The 15,597-nt window shown below is 38.6% G+C and overlaps 1 protein-coding gene across 8 annotated transcripts in view; it reads right to left on the reverse strand.

The window, feature by feature from the left end:
* The window catches only part of KIF13A (kinesin family member 13A), a 211,328-nt gene that overhangs the window by 117,596 nt on the left and 78,135 nt on the right, over nucleotides 1-15,597 (reverse strand). For 7 of the 8 annotated variants that reach the window (XM_049105942.1, XM_049105940.1, XM_049105941.1 and 4 more), the window contains exon 3: nucleotides 9,105-9,117. The exons of the other annotated variant lie outside the window; for it this stretch is intronic. In XM_049105942.1, the coding sequence (XP_048961899.1) occupies nucleotides 9,105-9,117 (13 nt within the window). The remainder of the gene's footprint in view (nucleotides 1-9,104; nucleotides 9,118-15,597) is intronic. 8 annotated transcript variants of the gene reach the window in all.

A 15,597-nucleotide genomic window follows, 5' to 3' on the forward strand; every position in this document is an offset into this window, starting at 1 on the left:
ATGTGGTGTAACAGATAGAAAGTACAGGCAATCAGAAGGCCTCGGATTGGAGCCAAGCTCTGTCACTGGAGGGTTCTGGCCAAATTCATTCCTGAGCATCAATCTCCTCTTTGAATAAGCGGGTTTGAATAGTCTGAGTTCAGAAAGTTGCTCCAGGCCTGCAGTGCTCATTTGGCACATGGAAGGTGTTTAACAAATACTGAGAGAGAGGAGAAAACAGAAAAAGGAGGAAGAATTCACTTGTTTTTCTGTGTGTTTCAATGCAGCTCCTCAGGAGAGTAAGACACTTGTGCCAGATATGACAAAGCATGAGAAGCCAAGGTTCCTAGAATGTGCCAGACATTCTGAGGGCCAACAGGGAGAACTATAATCCACTTCTTTCTAAAGGCAACACTATTGGCTACTGTGATTGAGGACATTTTCCTGTCCTCCAGCAACAGAGCAAGCGTGACGGCCTAGATAGTGATTCTCCATACATGTGTGTCTTCTCCCCCTCTTTACCACCTCTTCCCAAAATCCAAAGGTTATGTGAAGGTGGCTGAACAAACAAGCAATTAATACCTCTAAGACAATATTCTGGACTCAAAAGTAATCACACTGATAAGGAAAAACACACCTACTTTCACACACTGAAAATTAGAAGACAAAGCCTCTTTACCTGTTTTTTGTTTTGTTTTGTTTTGTTTTAATGAGAAGGCATAAAGCAGGTGTCTCCATGTTTGTCTAAAAGCTTTTCTTTTTAAGGGAAATAGGACACACTCCTATAAACATTGCATAAGAGCTACTGGAGAAAGGATTAAAGGTATGTGCTCCGGACTATGCTAAAATTAATGTCTCTCAGTTCAGGAGTACATACTTACAAAATGTAACACTTGCTAAAGAGAAAAGTCCAGATACACAGCACAAGACAATTTATACAAACATAAATTTCCCTTTCCATCCCAACACGGGACATATATATGCTATATTTAAAAAAAAATTTTTGATCTTTTAAAAACCAGAGAAATATCTTCACCTTTTCCTTGCTTTAACACTAGGAAGAAAAAATAATAATAATAACTCTGAAGAACAAAAGAAACCTAATTTGGAAAGAAAAAGTATCTAAATATTCTCCTAGACACCACTACCAGCAGCAAGACCACATGTGAGCATCTGGTTTCCCTTAATTTTTATTGGTTCTTCCTCCTGTGTCCATTCTCCAGAGCATGGGGAGTCCCACAGGCCTAGTCTCTAAGCTCTCATGTCTTCTGTTCCTTTAATCTTCTGTTCCTTGACAACATAACAGATACCCCCTTCCTTCTACCTCTTTTCTCCTGCTCATAAGAACTTACCTGACCTTTCCAGGGCAAAGACTGCAAACCTTGCACAATCGCTAGGCATTGATATCAGTGCTCTGCCATCATTCCCAGTTTAACGCACTCTAAAATCCAACCCATCAACTTCTCCCTGCACCAAACCAGCTCTTTCTTCTCCTCCTGCTGGATTTTCAGTCACTTTGTTTCAAACTCCGGAGTCCTTTCTGACTCCCTTTGCTATATCATCTCCTATATGCTCTCAGCATCCAAGTCCTGGATACTGTATTTCATGATGTTCTGATAATTTGACGCTGCCTCTTCTCAGTTTCCTAGCACTGCATCACTGCAGGCCCTTATTACCTCTTTCCTGGCACATTTTATTGAATGCCATCTCTAGCTCTAGCTCTGCCCCCTCATCCAACCAAACACAATTTATTCTGTGTTCTGCTTTCACATTAACCTATTGAAACAGAGCCTTGACTAAGCCACTGTTTTGTTCAAGACAGGCAGGAGACAGAAACACTGAAGGTATCAAGGAACAACCCCGGCATCAAGGCCTTCTAAAGCTGGATTTGCATTCAACCTCTTTCTAGATGTGTCACCTAAGACTGCCCATCATGCCCAATTCTGTGCCTTATCATTCTATGAACACAGCTGATGCTCTTTTCTCTTGGCACATCCACCTACAATCAGATGACCAAATATACGTGGAGCTTTAATAAAAAGGTCTTGTGCATTTTTCACGAAGTACATCCCTAAGTATTTAATGTTTCTAAAGCTACTGTAAATTATTGGGCTTCTGTTACATTTTCTTTTCTTTTCTAAAGATTTTATTTATTTGTTCATGAGAGACAGAGAGAGAGAGAGAGAGAGAGAGAGAGAGAGAGAGGCAGAGACATAGGCAGAGAGAGAAGCAGGCTCCATGCAGGGAGCCCGATGTGGGACTCGATCCCAGGACTCCAGGATCACGCCCTGGGCTGAAGGCAGTCACTAAACCATCCAGGGATGGTTTACTGAGCCATCCAGGGATCCCCTACATTTTATTTTCTAATTGTTCATTGCTAGTATAGAAAAATACAATTTGTATTTTGACGTTTTTCCCGCCACCTTGCCATCTATAAGTTCTGGGAGCTTGTTGGGAGATTTCTTAATGTTTTCCAAGTATGTGACTGGAGTTATAAATAAAGATGCTTTTGCTTCCTCCTTTCCAATTTAAACATCTTCTATTTCTTTTTCTTGCCTTATTGCACTGGCAAAGAGCGCTAGTCAATGCTAAATGGAAGTGGCTAAAGTAATATATTTGCCTTACTCCCTATCTTAGGTGTAAAGTGGTCAGTCCTTTACCACTAATTATGATGACAGCTGTAGATTTTTAATGGATGCCATTTACTATATTAATGAGGTTTCTGCATCTCTGTAGCTTGAAGTTTGTATCATAAATAAGTGTTGACCTTTGTCAAATGTTCTTTTTCTATATCCACTGAGGTGATCATATCGTTTTTATTTCTTACATTATTTTTTTCATAATTAATAGACTATTTTGAAAGAAGTTTTAGGTGTAGAGAAAAACTGAGCAGATGGTGCAGAGATCCTATTTTGGTCTTTTTTGAGTGTCCCTCATCAGTTTCATCTATTAATAACTTGATTAGTGTGTTATATTTGTTATAATTATAACCAATTATAACCAATACTGATACATTATTAATAATTAACGTCCACTCCCCCTGGCAACCACTGATTGTTTTGGAGTTTTTTTCCTTTGAAGGCAACTAAGTTTTCACTGAATTTTAATTTGGATTTAAAGGGAATCTGGTATATGGTGAGTACTAAGTTAAAGACTGATACTATTAATAGTAACAATGGAAACAGCATTCTAAGAGTACAGTACCAGGGATGAATATAAAGACTATGAGACCTTTCCTGCACAACAGTTGGGTCAGAATAGTGCTAACTCAAATAAATATTCAGAATGACAGTCCCTCCCTTCTCCTAATCAGTACTTCTACCTTAGAACATTTCTTAGTAAAACGTGCAAAATCCTTATACATAATAGAAACAGTGCATATTGCAGGTAGGTAACTATCATTATTTACCATCATCACTTAATTAGACAAAATTTCAACAACTGCTCAAACTAACTATACAAAAAAATATTCCTCATAACCCAAATCAATGACAAGAGATCCATGTTGCTGGTGAGGTTTGTAAGATCTAATGGGTGCTTTCGGGTCAGGCTAGAAACAAGCATCCAGATTATGGACTAGCCAGGCATTTGGATCTTCTTGAGAATGCAATCAGGGTAGATAGTGTTCTCTGGCATAACCGTTAGCAAAGTGGCTCTATCCCAGTAAAAGGGAGTAAAATTTAGCTGGGCTCAAACCTTTCTTTCCGCTAAAGTGGTGAGTATCCTTCTGCTCCAGCAGATCTCTATTTCTTTCTTTCCTTTCCTCATTCATCCAACAGTTATTCTGTAGCTGCCATGTGCTATGGGTACTGTCCCAGGTACATCATAATTTTTATAATGTCTGTAGTTTAAGCCTTTTCCAGAATGTCACATAGTTAGAATCATAAAGTATATAGCCTTTTCAGATTGGCTTCTTTCACTTAGCAATATGCATTTCAAGTTCCTTCATGTTTTTTTCCATGGCTTGTTAATTCATATAGTCTTCTATACAGTCTTCCACTGTATGGAAATACCTCAGTTCATCCATTTATTTACTGAAGAACATCTTGGTTGTTTAGAGTTTTTGGCAATTATAAGTGAAGCTGCTGTAAACATTCATGTATAGCTTTTGTACAGACAAAATTTTTCAACTCATTTGGGTAAATACCTAGAAGCATGATTACATAGATATACGATAAAAAGATGATTAGCATTGAACAAAACTTTCGATCTGCCTTCTAAAGTGGCTATACCACTTTTCATTCTCACCAGCAATGAATGACAGTTCCTCCTGCTCCACATCCTCACCAGCTTTGGTATTATCAGATGTCTGGATTTTAGTTGTTCTAACAGGTATGCAGTGGCATCTCATTGTCATTTTAATGTACAATTCCCTAATGACACATGATGTTAACCATTTTTCATGTGTGTGTTTGCTATCTGATTCCCTTCCTTGGTGAGGTGTCTGTTCAGGTCTTTTGCCCACCTTTTAATTGAGTAGTTCATTGTCTTACTGTTGAATTTCAGAGTTTTAAAATATATTTTGGATAAGAGTCCTTTGCAAGATATGTTTTGCAAATATTTTCTCCCAATCTCTGGCTTTCTTTTCATTCTCTTCACAGTGCCTTTGCAAAAAGTTTTCTTTTACAGGTCACACTTTTGGAGTTGCATCTAAAACGTCATCAGCAACCCCAAGATCTTTTCGATTTCTCCTATGCTAACTTCTAGAAGTTTTACGATTTTGCACCTTATATTTAAGTTTATGATCCATATTGAGTTAATTCTTATGAAGAGTATAAAGTCCATATCTAAATTCATTCCTGTGCATGCCAATGTCCAGTTATCCCAGCACCTTGTCTCTTCTGCATTTCATTTTGACATTTCTGCTAGCCTACCTTCTAGTCATTTAATTCTTTCTTCAACTGGATCTAGTCTGCTGTTAAACCCTAACACAAAGTTCTTCATTTTGGTTGGGATTGTCAGGGTGAAAATTTCTACTTGGTTATTTTCCAAATCTGTTTTGTCACTTTTTATAATTTCTAGTCCTCTCCAACATTTTAAAGTCTTATCTTTTATCACCTCGAATATGATACGCAGAGTTATTTTAAAGTTCATGCTTAAAAATGTGAACATCTGAAGCATCTGTAGGTCTATTTCTACTGTTTATTATTTTTGCTATTTCCTGTTCACATTGCCTTGTAATGTACATCTTTATCTTTGTGTGCCAGACATTGTATTTTTTGAACGGCCTGTGGAATCTTTAGAGACTTGAGATAACAGGTAACATTTGCTTCTGCCAGATGCCTATAGGAACCTCCATTCTAGGTTCACTCTGATCCAATCTTAGTGCTTGCGATTTCCCGGATCACACAAAGAACTTAGAACCACACAGAAATCCATGTGAAGGTTAGTTTACTTCTGTTTCATCTTTATACCCCAGCCAAGGCTGGGTCTGAATCTATTCTGCCAACCCGAAGTATAAAGAGTTTACCAAGGATTCCATCTCTGGTAAAACTCTGAACTCCAATATTTTTGTCCTTTTAGGCTCTGCAGACCCCATGAGGCTGTCAGAAACACTACTCTGCCTGTAAGCTCCTCTATCTGAATGGTATACACCCCCAAAACCAGGCTCACTTCTCTAAGTTGCCACCATCTCTTGGATCTTGATTTGGTAATTCTTCACTAATTTTGTCTTTCTCCAGTGCTTTCAAGTATATTTTTTTAATTTTAGGTCCTAGCTGTCCTCAGATCTGCAGAAATCAGAATAGGACCCTTCATCCTATGACTTCTACAAGAATTTTGCCTGTTATGGCCTTTAACATACTTGATTTTATATTAAATTATTCCCTACCCCACCCCCATTAGAATGCTAGGATCAGGTCTCATTCATACAACATTCTGTCCCCTGCCCAGAACAATTATTTGTTAAAATGAACCAATCAGTCTTTGAGTATTTTGCTAATTATTCATGTCAAAATTTCATTGTTTTATTTTTTTTTGTTTTTCTTTCCAAATTTTTATTTAAATTCTAGGTAATTAACATATAACATAGTATTGGTTTCAGGAGTAGAATTGGCGGATTCATCTCTTGGGTTTTTTTAAAATTTTTATTTATTTATGATACACAGAGAGAGAGAGGCAGAGACATAGGCAGAGGGAGAAGCAGGCTCCATGCACTGGGAGCCCGACGTGGGATTCGATCCCGGATCTCCAGGATCGCGCCCTGGGCCAAAGGCAGGCGCTAAACCGCTGCGCCACCCAGGGATCCCGAGTGATTCATCTCTTACATATAAAACCCAGTGCTGGGCAGCCCCGGTGGTTTAGCAGTTTAGCGCCGCCTTCAGCCCAGGGCATGATCCTGGAGACCCAGGATCAAGTCCCATGTAAGGCTCCCTGCACGGAGCCTGCTTCTCCCTCTGCCTGCCTGCTTGTCTGTCTGTCTCTGTGTGTCTCTAATAAAAAAAAAAAAAAAAAAAAAAAAACAGTGCTCATTATAACAAGTGCCCTCAATGCCCATCCCCCATTTAGCCCATCCCCCACCCACATCCCTCCATCAACCCTCTGTTCTCTATCACTGAGTATCTTATGGTTTGCTTCCCTCTCTTTTTTTCCCCTTACCATATGTTCATCTGTTTTGTTTCCTAAATTCCACATGAGTGAAATCAAATGGTATTTATCTTTCTATGACTTATTTTGCTTCACGCAATACTCTCTAGCTCCATCCACGCTGTTGCAAATGGCAAGATTTCATTCTTTATGATGGGTAATATTCTGTTGTATATGTACACCACATCTTCTTTATCCTTTCATCAGTTGATGGACACTTGGGTTCTTTCCATAGTTCAGTTATTGTTGATAATGCTGCTATAAACAGCAGGGTCCATATACCCACTGAATATGTATTTTTTACCATTTGGCTAAATATATAATGGTGCAATTGCTGGGTCATAGGGTAGTCTATTTTTAACTTTTTGAGGAACCTCCATATTGTTTTCGAGAGTGACTGCACCAAGTTGCATTCCCACCAACAGTGCAAGAGGGTTCCCCTTTTTCCACATCCTCACCAACATCTATTATTCTTGTATTGTTAATTTAGCCATTCTGACAGGTGTGAGGTGGTATCTCATTATGGTTTTGATTTGTACTTCTCTGACGATCAGTGATGTTGAGCATCTTTTCATGCATCTGTTAGCCATCTGGATGTCTTTCTGGGTATCTTCTTTGAAAAACGCCTATTCATTTCCTCTGCCCATTTCTTACCTGGACTATTTGTTTTTTGGGTATTGAGTTTGAGAAGTTCTTTGTAGATTTATCAGATATGTCATTTGCAAAAAAAATTGAATTGTTCTAAATCAATAAAATTTTATGTAATCATCAAAAACACTTTTTCCTTTCCTGTTTGCTATCAATGTTACAATTTCTGCAAGAAAAGACCTTATTTATTTTAATGTCTTTTTTCAAAATACGACTCTATTGGGTCACTTATTTAATTTCAAGATGATCTTTATACTTCTCAGGTGTGCCTTACGACATGTATGTGTGTGTGTGTGTATATATATAAGTATATATGTATATATATAAAAGCGGTAATTTCACAAGGATTTTATTTTGAAAATCTCATGATACTTCTTAGGAACTATCAATAGAACACTTAGGGAAACCACTAAGCTCTATATACTGAGTAGAAAGGAAATTTTTGTGTATGAAGAATTAGTGATTCTTTAAAACTGTATTTTTGTGCCTTTTTGTAATTTTAGTGCTCCTCCTTCACTAAGGAGCCATATGTGGAATTGATTAGGATCTCATTGCCTTTTTCTGTGGGGCAAGAATTAAATGTATCACAAGGTGGACAGTTTGTTCTGAAACCTCCAGGACTTACAGTAAGAGAAGGAAGAACTACTTAGGGGAACTCACATTTTTCTGAGTAACAGAGACACTTTTTTGGTTGTAGCTCTTGGGGGACTATATGTCCACATCAGTAAGTACTCAAGGAGAACGTCTGATTCCTCAGAGTTGGCCATATGCCAGTGCTTACATTTCTATAACATCTTTTATTTCCTCTTTCTTAAAAGAGCTCATAGTATGTGCTCCATATGTACCTTCCTTGCTGGAGTTGAAACTCTTCATGCCAAGGACAATTCCTTTATCGCCCCCAATAAACATAAAGGATGACATTCAGCATTTGGGTGGGTTTCCATTTCTAAAAGCTAAGTTAGAGTTTCCTTCATACCCCCAGAGGCACATAAGCCAAATTTATTATAGATTCCTTACCCTCCCCAGCATGTCTTATATTCTAACCATATAATGGTGGAGGTTGGGGGGTGAGGGGGGGAGTGGTTATCCTGTCTTGATTCCATCTCAAAGCTATAACCAGCATTATTGGTCAGGGAGTGGTTGAACTTCTCCTTCCTTTTGGCACTAGGTGTCCCTTTGGTACACAATAAAATACTCACTGGTAACAAAATCAGCCTTCAATTATTCAGGAGTTGGTCATTCAGATCCCTTCCTTCTCATATTCTTTTTCCCCCACCTAGCCTCTAACTTACGGGTTACTCACTGGTGAACATGCCATTGAAGACTGGCCAGAGCAAGAACAACTCTAGTCAGTGGAGTTTGGAAGGGGCAAGAAACTCCAATGGAGCACACAGAGTTGGTGGGTGGCTAAAACACTATCTGAAAGTGGAGAATTTTCCCAATCCTATTAACTATTCTTGGTAAGATACAGAAAAGATTATCATCCAGTCAATCATCATTCTATGATGTCACCAGTTTGGTCTATTTTCTAGGTAGTGATACTCTATAGTCCCAGCTTCTCCACTTACCCAATGTGCAAAATAACACACTATTTCACTCTCTGAGCCTCATTTCATCATCAATAAAACAGAAACAGTAAGCTGACAGATTTGCTCTGAGGACCAGAGCATTAATTCCAAGAATGAGATAATGTATGTAAGTGCTTTGTGAATGTAGAGGAGCATTCTAATTTTATGTCATTACACACATAGTTTTTTTCATGGTTTAAGTTTTAATTAGAATGCTGATTTTTCTTCCAATAGGAGAGGTGTTCCACATGGGTTACTGTGATGGATGAAGTCCTGGACATTTGTGCACTTAGTATGCATGCCAAATTCTGCATCACTGCTTACCTTGGGAGGTTTCCTTAATGATGGAAACAAAAATTCAGCAGCAGAAGTAGAAAGGGTTGTCAACACAGCAGCCACATCAGAGGGAAGCAATGAAAGAGAAAAAACATAAGGGAAACTCAGCATCTTGATAACATGATCTGAAAGATACTCTACAAAGATGAGAAGCCAAATTCACTTCACTGCCTGAAGTGATAACCTATTATATTTTGTGTGAGTGTGAAAAAGTATTACATTTGTTCAATGGGGTGCCTGGGTGGTACAGTTGGTTAGGCATCTGACTCTTGGTTTCAGCTCAGGTCATGATCTCAGGGTCACGGGATCAAGACATGAGATTGGCTCCACACTCAGCGGAGAGTCTGCTGGAGATTCTCTCTCTCTCCCTCTCCCCCGCCACCCCCCACCAAATGATTAAATAAATCTTTAAAATAAATAAATAAAAGCCATGGTTCTCAACAATTTTCACATATTTCAACACTGAAGAGAAATTTAAGAAATTTATGCCTTCCCCCCCAATCACCAGCCACACATGCACTTTTTTAAACTTTCACTTTTGCATGTTGATATCTCAAAAATGACTGAAATTGCCACCTGGAGGAAAACTCTAAAAAGCAAACAGTTTTCAGAGTAACAAGCCAGTAGGCTGACCGGCTGGCTCTGCATATGTTTTCCATGTATATAAAATTAAAGAGCTGAACTATGATTTTTATATAATGCGATCCTATGGTGGTTCGGCACCTTCTTGATGTGGTTGTTTTTAACCAACCTCCAGTATCATCCATTCATAAATCGTGAAATTACTGTTAAATAGAAATGAGGGAATTTTTCCTGTGGCTTTATTCCTTCTTCATGAGGAATAAAATCTGGAGAAAAACAAAATGGATTTTCCAGGGCAGAGGGCATGAAAATCAAAAGGTAGAGGCAAAAATAGCACAGTGACCTTTCTCCAGCTTTGCGCCCAACACTTGGCAAGGAGCTCTGAGGGCCCTAGATAAAACCCAGAGCTCAGTAGCAAGAGAAGAATGTCCATTGATTTTTTGATTCCAAAAGCAGGTAGACAACTTGAATGTTTTAAATGTAGGGGAAGAAAACCATGACATTCCTATAATGATCATGCTGAAATACCATCTTCTTGAAATTGTATGACTGAGCTAAAAGGATCCCTTAGGTCATTACCTCAGACAGGCACAATGAGAATGTGATTTTTTTTAATCTTCAGGTTTTATTTATTTATTTAAAAGATTTTATTTATTTATTTGACATAGACAGAGAAAGAAGTGAGAGCACAAGCAGGGGGAGAGGCAGGCAGAGGGAGAGGGAGAAGGCTCAGCAGGGAGCCTGACATGGGACTCCATCCCAGGACCCTGAGACCATAACCTGAGCCAAAGGCAGATGCTTCACTGAGCCACCCAGGTGCCCTGATCTTCAGGTTTTAGAGGGAAACCCTCTCTAGAAAAACTGGTATCTCTGGCTGCCATCAAATAAGTCTCAACATTCTGTCTACCCTTTCAAACAGGATAAACATTTATGAATGTTAGAATAAAAATGCATGACTGCTTTTAATTCTAACAAAGCAACAGAGCTTTGTGCATAAACTTTGGAGATTTCTGCCAAGAAACTTTCCTTAAGTGGAACACTGCTCTGGAGGGCATCAGTTCCGAGCAGGTACAACAATAATAAAAACACTGTGCACAGTACTTTTGACTAAACTTTCTCTTATTTTAGTTGCTTTACTTTTTAAAAGCCATTTAAATCACTGCTTTATTTAACAAAGGACAGAGAAGCGACTTGGGAGATCATAAGGCAATCAGACGAGACAGCATGGACCAAGTTAATAAAATAAACATTTCACATTAAGGCTACAATGAGCCAAGCAACCTAATGGGGGTAGAACGTGCTAACAGGAATCACAGGGATCTCTCCAGAGTTTTCGTGTGCTCCCTTTATGCCGCAACTGTATAAATGATCAGCAGCACCAGCAAAGAACAAATGCTGGTTTGTAACCAGTAGTATATTTATCTCCTGAGTTGTCTAACAATAAAGCTATTCTATCTTCAGTGATGTTCCAGTGTGGCTTTCTTTCTTTGTCTTAGGCAACCAATCTTATTTCAGCGTTATAAATATTATTAAAAATATACACCTTTCACTTAGAGAGACAGCACATAATATGGGAATGGCAACATGCTTCTGCTACCTTTTTCTGTTTCTCAGGACTGCTGAAGAATAAATAGAGGGGTTGATTGAGCCTGGATGGCTCAATCAGTTAAGCATCTGACTCTTTTTTCAGCTCAGGTCATGATCTCAGGGTTGTGAGATTGAGCCCCATGTCAGGCTCCACGCTGGGCGAGGAGCCTGTGTAGGATTCTCTCTCTCCCCTTCCCTCTGCCCCTCCTCCCCTCTTCTCCCGCTCTTTAAAAAAAAAAAAAAAAAGAATAAATGGAAACTAGGAAGCATGGGTAAAAGGGAAGTCACTAAATGGACCTGATGCTATCCAAATTTACTCATCATTTAGTTTAGAACAAAGATCCTTACTAAAGAAGGAAAAGTAAGTCACTCCATGTGCTACAACTGTACTTCATAATTGGTAAATCTTTCTTAAAATTTAAATTGAGTCCAGCAATGAAGTCATCCTAATTCAGAACCATGATTTACTATCCCAGCCCCCAGAGGCTACATGACATTCTCTGGTAGTCGTGAAGAAAAATGTTTTCAATATGAGTAATACTTATACTATAACTAACTATAGTATGTTATCCCTTGAAAAAAATTAGTATGAAATGACACTGTAAAGATAAAAGCTTTCATACATGTATATGAAAAAGGATGAATAATATCAATCATGTATCACAAATATACTCAATATTAATATTTTTAAATTAAGGCCTCATTGATTTTATCAGTAAAGTCATCTCAACAAAGAGTTTCATCTAACTCTCAGTAAGGTCCAGCCTATGGCAGATCCCGGCATGGCTCAGAAAGAGGAAACATCCTTGGCCAAGCAAACATTCAATTAACTATAAAGAACATCCCCCTGCAAACAGACCCCACTGACCCACAGAGAGACTTGGCTGCTGACTTATCAGAGAGTGGAGCATTCTGTGGACACTCAGAGAAAGGAAGGTATGTGTACCAACCACTACTCTCCACTTCCCATCTCATTTAGCTTCAAAATAAGTCCCTGTTTTAAAAACCCTGTAATCCGGGATCCCTGGGTGGCACAGTGGTTTGGCGCCTGCCTTTGGCCCAGGGCACGATCCTGGAGACCCGGGATCGAATCCCACGTCGGGCTCCCGGTGCATGGAGCCTGCTTCTCCCTCTGCCTATGTCTCTGCCTCTCTCTCTCTCTCTCTCTCTCTCTCTCTCTGTGACTATCATAAATAAAAAAAATAAAAAATCCTGTAATCCTCTATAAGTTATGATGGGGTGTGTGTGTGTGTGTGTGTGTGTGTGTGTGTGTGTATGTCTTCCAAAGAAATAAAGCAAACACAATTTGGCATTTTAGAAGCCAACAAGGTTGTGTTTCTAGATCCTAGGATTTGGAGAGAAAATAAGGACGTACACGTTGGGCTGGCGCTCAAGTGCCCTCAATAAATGTTAGCCATGATGTTTATGGTCCTGTGCATGCTAGGTCACCCGAGGATCACATCCAAAACTTAAACACTAAAACAAAATAGAATGAGGGGGTTGGACTAGAACGTCTCCAATCTCTTCCTACTCAGGAACTGTTTCACAGTAATATATGATGTTAGAAACGCTGGTAGGAATTATTTGAGCCATTTTGTAATTTTGTACAGTCCATGAAGAAGGAAGTTATTTTTAAATCAAATGTACAATTTTCAGTAAGTGTATCATTTCAAAATTTTCCCTAACATTTATTACATGTGAAAAGAAATTTTGACTTCTGCCCATTTTCCAAAAGAAAGAAAGAAAGAAAGAAGAAAGGAGAAAGAAAGAAAGAAAGAAAGAAAGAAAGAAAGAAAGAAAGAAAGAAAGAAAGAAAGAAAGAAAGAAAGAAAGAAAAAAGAAAGAGTAGTAGTTGTACATGGATGGTAGCTCTATTCTACAAAACACTAAAGCTGCCTTTCTCTCTCAGGATAAGCAAGTCTGTGGATCCCTTTAAGGTCACCGATATCAGGTATATTCAACACACAACCCCTGTCATTTCCATGCCTTTATGCCATTTCTGTCTCCCCGGTCTGCCAGACCAAATTTTCCTACTCTCCAAGACATAGATCAAAGCTCAGGTCAACTACTTCAATTTCTCGAGTGTTGTTTTGAGAACACCTTGCCTTTACCATCACTGGTAGGACCCCCCACACACACACACAGCCAGGATCTCTATGGTTGACAAAACAACTTAGCACTTACAAGCACACACAAAGTCCTGTAGCCTTCAGTAATTCTATCTTTGAATCTCATGTATCCTTAAAATTTAAACTCCCTGAAAGGAGAGGTCATGCCATACATGCTACTTCTGTGACCTCCACCCACAATCCCACAGTCATGCAGAACTGAAAGCATTACAAGAACTCAGAACTAATTTTTTACATTAGTGAGTTAAACATAATCCAGATGTGAAGATTTTCTTCAATTACCACCACAATCCCAAAATTTGGGCGCAAGACTGCTTGCATTTAATAGTAATGAGGACTTTAGAGATTGTTAGCAAATGGAGACTTTTCAATGACTTATTTAAAAATAGCTATTTCTCTAGACCAGCATTTCATATTGAGAAGTTCAAATGGATGTTAACAAGGGTTAAACCCTCAAAGGTTTCAGAGGTCAACTAAGTTCAGAACGGTATTTTGGTAAGACTACAAGAGATACACACACAGGGAAATAGGACTGTAAAAATAAGGTGGACCTATACTGGGCCAGGTCTTGAAATGAGGAATTGGTACTTAATTTAGTAGCTACTCCAGACATGGGAAGTTTAACAAACAAGTGAAATAAAGCAGTATAAACAGCATATCACCACAATAACCCTAGAGAGCTGTAGATATTTCCCCATACCTCATATTGGAAGATTTATGGGACAAGGAGTCTTCTGTCCATTTCTTGCACCTTATCAATTATCGTTAGCTACTCAGAAGTTAGATGGCCAAAGACCTCAATGTGCATGAATCCTAACACGAGTCAATGCTACAAGAGACATGATGGATCAGTGTCTTTTTTTTTCTTTTTCAGTGTCTTCTTCTGAAACAGGAATTTCTCTTCCATGTGTTAACTACTTTATTGATTTAATGTTGGAGATTGCCACAACTTATATCTGAAAGATGTACAGATATATGACATCGGACTCCTGGAGATTAGTCCAAGGACATGTATTTCATGAAGTCCCTGATCACCATTTCCACTTTCACATAGGGAAGAAAGCACTGAGCTGCCTAAATTGTCCAAGTACTCTGTTAACCAACAAATATTTATTGAGTACCAATTCCTATGCTGCAAAATATAGGTGCTTTGAGGGATATCCAGGGGAATGAGGGATGCTCTCTAATCCCAAGAGGCTAATACTTTGTGAGAGAGACAGATACACATGCGTATAAGTGACTCTGAGTGGACTGTAATTAAGTGTCACAGCACAGATAGAAACAAAGCTCTATTCTGTCAACAAATATTTAACATCCACTGTGTGCTACTTTGTTGTAGTATAAAAATAAATTAGATATGTTGTCTTTCAAACAGTAAACAGAATTTATATACACATATTACAATATGATGTGATATGCACAGGAACAGCCCCAAAAGGTGAGATCAGTTGAAAAAGAGGGGAAGGGTCTCAGAAGAGAAAACCCCTAAGGAGAATTTAGAAGGCAAAAAGAGTCACCAGTCTGACATGGCAAAGCAATGGCATCCCAATAGGGGCAACTGTCTGTGCAAAAAAAGTATCAGAGCATACATCCCAAGTGAAGACCAGAGGATTATAAGATTATTCTGTTGTCAAGTTTAGCAATTTGGCCACAGAAACAGAGATGCTGGGTCATAGGATGATACAGGATTGGGGTTTTGTCAAATAGGTGGGTAGAAAGGCTCCTCTTCAACCAGGATTTATTGACTACAGCTTGAAGTTTTTATGCCTGCGTACGAACAAGTTAATATATCCAAAAATTTAAAACATATAACAAGGACATCTACAAATTATAAAAGCAGAAAGGGCTACGTATGCACTTTGAAGAGCCTATTACAAGAAGGCTTATTACAAACTATTACAAGAAGAATGTAAATGTCAAAAACATTAAATTCCATGACAAAGGCTGGTTTGAAAACTTTAAAAACAAGTTAGGAGATTATAAAGCTCACAGCAAGCTACAGAAAAATTTTTAGAACACACAAAGAAGTCGATTCATTCAAGGGAAGCATTATCTATCAGAGCAGTATTCTAGTTTGCTATGAAAGAGCAGGTCTTCTAGAATCTATTGGGTTTAAGATACATAATTAATGTCATTTTTCAGTTGTGTTTCTCTTAATCCCCTACCCCTATAAGACTTTGATC

This window comes from Canis lupus, chromosome 35 (assembly GCF_003254725.2).
Source record: "Canis lupus dingo isolate Sandy chromosome 35, ASM325472v2, whole genome shotgun sequence".
Taxonomy (NCBI): Eukaryota; Metazoa; Chordata; class Mammalia; order Carnivora; family Canidae; genus Canis; species Canis lupus.